The 9,038-nt window shown below is 43.9% G+C and overlaps 1 protein-coding gene across 1 annotated transcript; it reads left to right on the top strand.

Moving 5' to 3' along the window:
* The first annotated feature begins 1,114 nt into the window (after window positions 1–1,114).
* On the top strand, window positions 1,115–8,742 carry RSL24D1 (ribosomal L24 domain containing 1). Its single transcript, XM_066592574.1, has 6 exons — window positions 1,115–1,272; window positions 2,835–2,948; window positions 5,493–5,565; window positions 6,222–6,285; window positions 6,885–6,970; window positions 8,504–8,742. The coding sequence occupies exons 1-6, from the start codon at window positions 1,192–1,194 to the stop codon at window positions 8,575–8,577; spliced, it is 492 nt and encodes a 163-aa protein (XP_066448671.1). The 5' UTR covers window positions 1,115–1,191; the 3' UTR covers window positions 8,578–8,742.
* The last annotated feature ends 296 nt before the right edge of the window (window positions 8,743–9,038 follow it).

The raw sequence follows: 9,038 nt of genomic DNA on the forward strand, positions 1-9,038 counted from the left end.
ACTGAAAAATATAACTCGGACCACCCCTTTAAGACCCCAGATTTTTTTTTTTTTTAAACATTCAATTTTTATTGAAAAGGGTTTTTCAAAGTAGTTCCAGTAGTAATGACTTTCTACTGGCCACATATCTATGGCCTGTGTCGGTGGTTCCCTCTTCCATGTTTATGGTATATCCGTAGGATCTGTCATAAGTGATCAGGGAAGCTTGACTAATGAGATCCCTGCAGTGTGGCCATAATAATTGGCTGGAGCTATGGAGACAGCTGGTGGCTCACATAAGCTAGAACGGAGAGGAACCATTAAAAAGGTTTGGTACCATGTTAGTAGAGTTATAATGTGATTGTTCCCAGTAATAGAAACCACGTAATCCTGTAGATGTGATACCTTTTAATGACTAACAAAAATACATGACGTTATAGCGAGCTATCCAACCTACTCAGGCTTCTTCTTCAGGCAGGAGAGGAACCAAATGTGACCATGACGATACAGACGTGGCCACCATATACTTCATATGGCTGCATCTTACTTGGCCCGTTCCTGCTGGCGCAGTGCTGTACGCCGTGGTAGGCGCAGTCTGTGCGGCGGCCATCGTCTTCTGCTATCACATTCAGTCTGAGTGTTGGGACCCCTGCGGTTCAGTCTTCACCTCATAACCGCGTACATGAATCAATCACTAGGACATGCTTGGCGTACCGGTACGTGGTGGGATTACCGGTGTCAGACGGATGCAGAATCTGACTGCGAGCAATACATTCCAATGGTTGCTGGCATTTTATCCTGTTTTCATACGGCGTTGTGTTATTATGTGGAGCCCAGCCATAGCGGCGCACTGAGTGCAATGTGGGCTGAATGCACATGGTTGCCTGCATGGGGCTCTGTTATGTGTTATGCAGGGGACGGTTAGGCTTCTGTACTTCTTTATATTTTCACCTGTATTCTGCCTCCATGACTGTTCCTGCTATTACTATCCACATGTATGTGACGTCATTACCCCGTTTCATCACATTCACCGTTGTTGTATTTGCTTCAGTGAGACCGTCCACTAGTCCTCCGTGCCGCCAGGTGTCGCTGTAGTGTAAAGCTTCTCACTAGACGCTCTGGCACTAGAGGGAAGCAGCGTCGCTCTGGCGTCACTTCCTTTCACGCGTCGTGCTGCTCCGGTCTGGCTGGAGGCGGCATTGAGGCCCCAACATGCGTATAGAGAAGTGTTACTTCTGCTCGGCGCCTATCTACCCGGGGCACGGCATGATGTTCGTGAGGAACGACTGTAAGGTGAGCCGGCCGGGATTGGCGCCATCAGGTCTGTGTAGACTGTTCATGCCTACAGCAGTGTGTGCTGCCTGTACAATTGAGCTCACTGAATGTAGTGGTTGCAAGCTAAGCCGGCTGTGTGCAGGCCAATTTGGATTGAGGAATCCATGATTGTCACTCGCACGGATCATCCGCGACATTCCACATCCATTAGCAAGGATAGCACATTTCTCACACGAGTGGACAGCGACTGCCATCTCCGCTCGTGGAAAAAAAATTGCAGCAGGTTCGATTTTTGTGCGGATGGCTTCCGTTGAAGTCAGTGGAAGACCCGCGGCCCGTCCGCAATTCGCATTATGGAAAGGTTGCAGCTTCAGCGCCATCGCTTAGCAACGGCGTGAGAAAAGAAGGGATTTAAAAATAAATCTGTACTGCTCATGTCTGAAGGCGAGCCGTCCGGATCATCCGCAAAGCAGATAGATACAAGTACGCGCAGGCGCCAGCCAATGGGATCCCGTTTTGGGCTCCTGCATGTGGAATTCCACCCGTCCGTGTGCAGCCGGCTTTAGATGAAGGTATTGACATCCTCTGACCAGCTGACAGGAAGGGGTCACCGAGTTATTCTGCATGCTATAGACATCTGGATCCCTCTAACCAGGCGATGTTCTTACACGGCTCCGTGATCCAACTTTTGTGCTCTTCGGCCCCCAGGAGACGGCACTAAGGCTAGTTGTTTATTGTTGGCCCTAAGGGCTCCCACAAACTTGGGTTTTCTTTTAACGCAAATGTCAGTGGAACTTCCTAATGTTAAAAACACATCACACACAAATCACAAAGCACCGACCTGGCATTGTAGTCGCCTCTGATTTCCTTCACTATTCTCCGTCTGTCGGTCAGATGGATTCTTGACGCCCTCCTCTTACCCCTTTTATGAAAATTGTTAAAGGGGTTTTCCAGGGAGAATACTACTGATGACCTATTCTCAGGATAGCTCATCAATAATTGGTTGGGGTCACAAGTGACGGATCCCAGCTGATTGTGCACCTGCCGACAGCGCCGCAATTATACAGCAGTCGGAGTGGAAGCAGCAGAAGTCTCTGCTCTGACCTCTGTGTAGTGGCCAGCGCTTGTAACTGCAGGCACAACTCTTTGAAATGAACGTAAGCCATGGCTGCAGTTACAAGCATTGACCACTAGACGGAGGTTGGAGCAGAGACTTCTGCTCCGACCCCTGTTTAATAGTGGCACTGTCGGCAAATGATGAGGATGGGTCATCAATAGTATTCTCCCTGGGAAAATCCCTTTAACATCCACAGGATCCCTTTTTGCTGGATGTTTTTCCTCTATCGCACTATTTTTGGCAAACTTGAACCGTGACTTTTTGAAACCTCTCTTTAATTCACAGGATAAGGGCTAAATGACTTTAGGGGAAAAACCCATTTAAATAAATTGTGACTGTTGCATTCATGTATATGTAGTAAATGGACCAGTTCAGCTTGCATCATAGCTGTCCGTACACAGGCCGGGGGAAGGAGAGGTCTTGTTAGCAGTAAGTCATGATGTCTCATGTTTTGGTCTCTCAGATGTTCCGGTTCTGCCGTTCCAAATGTCACAAGAACTTCAAGAAGAAGCGTAATCCCAGAAAGATCAGATGGACCAAAGCCTTCAGGAAGACGGCCGGGAAAGAGCTGACTGTGGTGAGTTGTGATTTATGACCAGAGTTGTTGGAGGTTTTCCATATTCAGTAGTTAAACCCTCTTACAACCGACTTCTTGTGTCCTGTCAGATTGCCACTTGTCCTGATCTTCTGTATAGTCATCTGATGGCTTCTAGAATGTATAGTCTGTAGTTTGGTTAGTTTGTAGACTCATTCATTTAGTTATCATGTAACGTTATGTATTTCATATAATTCATAGCTGGGCTGGGCAAGAAATTAAATTAATTCACCATTTTTAACAGAATCCTGAAATGCGATTTGGTTATCTTTTTAAAAAAATTGCCACCCCGCTGCACTACTAGAAACTATCCTTGCATCTCTGAAGACTGATAGCCCCTCCCCAGCAGCGCCTCACGCTCCACTACCCACTGAGTTGGGAGATGTTTCTGGCAGGTCAGCGGTACCCCGCAGTCTCCACGGAGTTCCTGCTGTCTGTGCCCGCACCGTGACAGCCTGCAGCACAATGTCTTCCTCATTAGTGCTTTCCTTCCCACCGCTGGTCCGGTGCGCTCAGTGTAGCCTGCAGACTCTGGCAGCCGGCAGGTCAGCATACTCGGCAGTGCAGGGCTGCAGATGTTATTTCAGCAGCTGTCCGGCGTCCGCACTGTGACCGCCCCACAAAGTCAGCCAGGATTCCAGCCTTGCCAGTGCTCTCTGTGTAGTCCGGAGACTCCTCGGTGAAAATTGCACAGCAAGGTACAAGCGGGCAACACTCAGTGCCTTGGTCTGTGAGGTTTATCATTAACACTATGTATGCTACACTGTAGAGATGTCTGTGCAATCCAACCCAGATAAAAATTCACACTTTATTAAGACATAAGCTGCTAATAGACTAATACTGTACTCCAGTGCAGAGGTATTGCAGTGTATTGTACAAGTGATCACAAGTTTCCCAGTGGGACAAGAAAAAAGGTAAAAATGTGTTTTATTATACCCATTTTTCTATTTTTCATTCTTGTCCATAAAAGTCCAAACTATTAAAATATTTCATGAGACAAAAGAAACACACAATGCCAGGGTTGCATTTTTGAGGCACAGCACAGTTGAGGGAAAGACAGTTGTCTACACATTTGGGGTAAGTATGTTGTTGTATGGAAATCACTTACTTGTATCTACAAGTACTATAGGAAGAGTAATTTTTACACAAACAGTCCGATATAGGCTGCATGCGGATGTCCATAGTGAATGTTTGTGCTGGTATCTTACAGATATTTAGCGGCCAGAACGGCATTGGATCCTGTTGGGTCAAAAGCAGAGAAACTTTGCCCAACCCAGCCTTTGGAATGGTTTCTGTGTGCTCGGCTGGTATCCCATGACTTTCTGTACAGTAGATATACAGTAGATTTTGCATGTTTAGAAGGATGATCATCAGACCGAAGTAACTACAGTCATAGTTGAGACCTGCAGTTCCTTCACTGTGATTCTCTGCACATCAGTTCTGTTCACCCACTGGACATATAAGCACCACTTTGCAGAGAAGATCCTTGAGGAGTCACGGGGCCTAAAGCGGACCTGTCATGTCATCTGACCAGAGGGATGGGTTGCATATGCTTACAGCTTCAATCTTCACTGATCCTCCCCTCACTCAGTTTTTGGACACGAGTAGTAGTGCACAGTAAAGTAGGCAGTCTCCACTGTCCAAGATCAAATGTCATGCCATTCATTGACAATGGGCGGTGCAAACAGCCTGCTTGACAGCTGAATAGTGTCGTGATCTGAAAGTAACCGGAGTGGTGGTTGGGGTATTGGGATATAAAAATAATAAATCAACGGGGACATTACTGTATAGGTATGCAGCATGTCCCGCTAGACAGGCCATGTGACAGGTCCTCTTTAACCAGCACTGCGGGTTTTTCCTGAGAATTGTGGTGGGGAAATAATGGCATATTGCAAATTCCTCTTAATTGTTCTGAAATTGAAGCAGTTTTCTCTAGAATTACTTTTCCGGCTGCAGCTTTGTGGTGTACAGTTGTGAAAAATGTAAAGACAAGTGCTGGGTTTCTTCACAAGATGATGAAACATTATCTCACTAGGTTATCTCTGTGGCATTAATGCTTTTAACCTAACAATAAAGTTTCATCACTTCATTATGAAGGGGAGTGCTGGGTTTTTTCAGTTTTTGACTTCAGCCGAGTCCCCACAGAGTTATTCCCCTACTTCATCCATGATGTTGAATTGTTGCTGGATCGAGAGCGATCAGCTGGCAAAACCTTGTAGTTTATATTATGCCTTTTGTAGTTAGGTAAGCTGCTGTCACAGCTACATTCCTAGCCCAAGCCATACTAAATTAGTGATTTCTAGTACAAAAGTCTGCATTCAACCACTTGTGAGAACTTTGTGTATTTTCATGTCTTTAAACTATTTTGAAGTTTATAGCTATAATCTGCAATAATTTTGCTATATAGAAAAAAAAGCCACTCTGTATATAATTTTGGATCATAACATGTCACAGCAGTATTGAAGACTGTAGGGTTATATAGGGCATGCAATTATAATTATTGATCAATGATTTAATTTCCTGCAGGATAATTCATTTGAATTTGAGAAACGAAGAAATGAGCCGGTCAAATACCAGAGGGAGTTGTGGAGCAAGACTGGTAAGGCTTCCAAATAATTCTAGATTTGCACATTACTTCTAGTTAAAGGGCTTGTGCCAACATGCATAACCCCTGGCAGAATGCAGGGCCCGGGGCAAACCACTGATTGCCCCAGATCCTGCTCTCGGCACCCCCGCAAATGGCTGATATTGCTGCTGGAACCACAATTGACACGACATTTCCTCTGCGACAGATGCTGCAGGCAAAATGTAGTGTTGCAGGATGGTTGTTCACATAAACTGCAGCCCGGTAATTGCTAGGATGGCATCCGATCCGCCCACAGAGGAGCCATTCTTGCAGAGCGGCTTTTCGTTCTGGCAATAGAGGGGGTTCCTAATGGGGTATTTTTTCTCTGTTCTGTGAAATAAAGAAAACTGCCCTGTGTTCTGAGTAAACAGTATAGTGATGATTGCGATTAACTCGGTAGTCTTCCATATCGCTGCTGAGTGGCCGACTACCATCTCTCCTGCTGATGGTGAAATTTATATGATGAATTATGGCAAGCTTTATGGTTATTCAGCATTGATTTGTCAGTTTGTAATCTTGCCAGTATAGTATATGCTCTAACATCACTGTACATATAATCATTATTAGTTCATTGTTTGTGTATTGTGTTTTCCAGCCACTTTAAGGTATTTATTCATTTCTCCTTTTAGTTGAGGCTATGAAGAGAGTTGAAGAGATCAAGCATAAGCGGCAGGCTCGATTTATCATGAACAGGTAAGTGAGCAGCAGCCTTGGCTTCTCAGTCTGTACAAATCTTGGCTTCTTGTTCCTCACTAGACCAGGGGTGTGTGGATTAAGGCTCTTTTACACAGAACAATTATCCTTTAAATGAGCAAAAATGACTGATAATTGTTCAGTGTGAGCGCAGCAACGACTAACGATAAATGGTTCATTCATTAATCATATTATGCTGGCATAAAAATCATGGTTGGCTCGCTACTAGTTTCGTTTACCAGTCATTCAGTCCTTCTCATTCACTTATACAGTAAATGTGAACAACTGAATGATTTTTCTTTGAGAAATTGGCTCGTCCAAATGGACTCTTTTAGAGAAAAGGGACATGAGTTAAATGGGAAGGGGTGTGGCTTAAAATGGTGCCATGTGCACCAAAATGGAAACAAAACTTTTGAATAAAAAATATTAGCACACAGTAAGCCAACCAGTTGGTGGTGTAAAGTTGGACAAAGGGATCTAGCAAGATATATCAGATTTTTCATCCAGCATGAGCTACTATGATAGACAGTCTGAAGATGCAATAAGTTTACACTGTCTAAATATTGGATAGGACTAGTAAAACTGCTCCTCTCTTTTAGACTGAAAAAGGGCAAAGAGTTGAAAAACGCTGAAGATATCAAAGAAGTCAAGCAGAGCATACATCTTATCCGGGCGCCACATGCTGGTAAGTCATCCAGTCTGCCAGAGGATTTTGTTTTGCATTTCTGCTTATATTGGGTCTCATGCCCACGACTGTGTTATCACCGCATATTTCGCGTGCGTTGCAGGGACTAGTGATTCGCGGTGAATGGATTCAATGAACTTTCATTGATTCATGCACGTGCTTGTAGACACTGCGTGTAGATGCTCACGAGAAATAGATCGCAGCATGCTCTATTTCTCTGCGCATCATGCAGCGTGAGTCCTAGACATTTGTTACTCATCCCCACTCTGAAAGTAGGCAATTTAAAAAAAAAAAAAAAGTCGCATGGCGCAGATCCGTGTGTGTGTGAGACACGCGGGCATGTGCAGTGCACGCACAGCCATATGCGGTCTCTATAGTTTACTGATAGGTTTGTGGGCATGAGCTCCAAGTTTGGGTGTATGTTTCTTTAAATTTCTTTAGAATAAAGAGCAGCTGTCACCAAAACATATTTTTTTTCCCCTCAAAGTATGATCTAGTATTTCATTTTGTGTTAGGGCTATTATTTGACTTTGGAGCTTTCCTAGATTTACGGTTTTAACCACTATCCAGGTCTCCTACATTTACGTAACTTAGCAGTTTCCTCTACTTAGGAGCTGACCATCCAATATTGTACTGCACATGACCGCATGCGCGCAGTACACCCGCTTTTTGTTTTTTAGACTTGCTGCGCTATCGCTTGTACACGCCGCCCATGTGCAATGTAATTGCATATCGGCGCTCATAGAGAACAATGGGTTCTATCTTGCATATATATGCAACAAAATAGAACATGTTGCCTTTTTTTTGCGCTTGCTTATTACGCAACTCTAAAGTGATCGGAGCTGCGTAAGGCAATGTCATTGATCGCCTGTGAGTTTACCGCAAATCACATGGGTGTAAAGTGTCCATGTAATACGCGGTAAAAATACGCTGTTGTGAGCCCAGCCTTTCTGGGAACCCTGACATTGACTTCTCTGGAGTTTGCATTTGACAACATGTCCAGTAATAATTCCTAGCGTGACATTCTTTAGGTAGGGCCTAACAGATGCCCAAGTATGTTATTTACTCACATTGAAAAACCTCTGAAAAGTATATATTTTTAATATTTCCTCTTTCGTAATTTGTGTTACTTAAAGTGAGTCTGATTTGGGACACAATTCTGGCCTGGAACTAAAGGGGAAAGCTGGTGTATTACCTGCAGTTATTCTTCTCTGCAGTCCTGCCGATTTCCAGCTCCCATCCTGGTAGTCTCTAACTACCTAATGCGTACTACTGTGTACCTCTCTCTGATTGGCCAGCACTGATCACATGAGCAGTCCTCGCCAGTCAAATTACTAAGGCACTATATCTGTTCTCTAACACTACCAATACACTGTTGGGATTAGGTAGTCTGAAGATTGTATCTGCCATCTTGGATGGCCGTAAACAGCACTCAGAACCAGCAGAGAATACCCTCCCCCTTCTGGCCTTGGGACAGAATTTTAACCTTCTTTTACTAGCCTATTATATGATTGATTTTTTTTTTTCTTCCAGGAAAAGCAAAAAAGTTGGAAGACAAAATGGTCCAGAGGTTACAAGAGGATGTGGATATGGAAGAGGTTTCTTAGAAGTGGATACAGTCATCTTGTTGGCATTGTTGTGATGTTTGCCTCAATATAGAAACATTTTTACAGCACTTTGGACTGTAACACAAGTTTCACATTTGAATCCAGAGATCGTGGAGTCGGACTGCTTCAGTGCAGTCTGAACAATAAATTTTTAGTTCCTCATGACGCCTTTTCTATTTTTCTCACGCAGTTCGTGGATGGAAACACATTGCATTATATTCTTTTGTGGTTCACCATACCCTGCTCTTATTGGTAGAACTATGCTATTTAGTACTTAAGACCTAAACCGTCTTGGTAGTTATAATGAAAAGTATTGGGATGTATTTGTCAATCAGATTCTTAGGAGTTTTCTTCTAAATCTATCTTACATCCCGGGGCTTTATTAGCACATGTGGAGTCCAGCTTTTATTGGTAAATTGAAATGAAAAAGTTTACGTGGTGTTCTGTAAAATGCAGATTGG

Source organism: Eleutherodactylus coqui, chromosome 2, assembly GCF_035609145.1.
Source record: "Eleutherodactylus coqui strain aEleCoq1 chromosome 2, aEleCoq1.hap1, whole genome shotgun sequence".
NCBI lineage: Eukaryota > Metazoa > Chordata > Amphibia > Anura > Eleutherodactylidae > Eleutherodactylus > Eleutherodactylus coqui.

Coding starts and splice junctions, on each gene's coding strand:
- RSL24D1 (XM_066592574.1), top strand. CDS start 1,192: ATGCGTATAGAGAAGTGTTACTTCTGCTCGGCGCCTATCTACCCGGGG. Junction 1,273..2,834: donor TCGTGAGGAACGACTGTAAG/GTGAGCCGGCCG, acceptor TTGGTCTCTCAG/ATGTTCCGGTTCTGCCGTTC. Junction 5,566..6,221: donor GGAGTTGTGGAGCAAGACTG/GTAAGGCTTCCA, acceptor TTCTCCTTTTAG/TTGAGGCTATGAAGAGAGTT.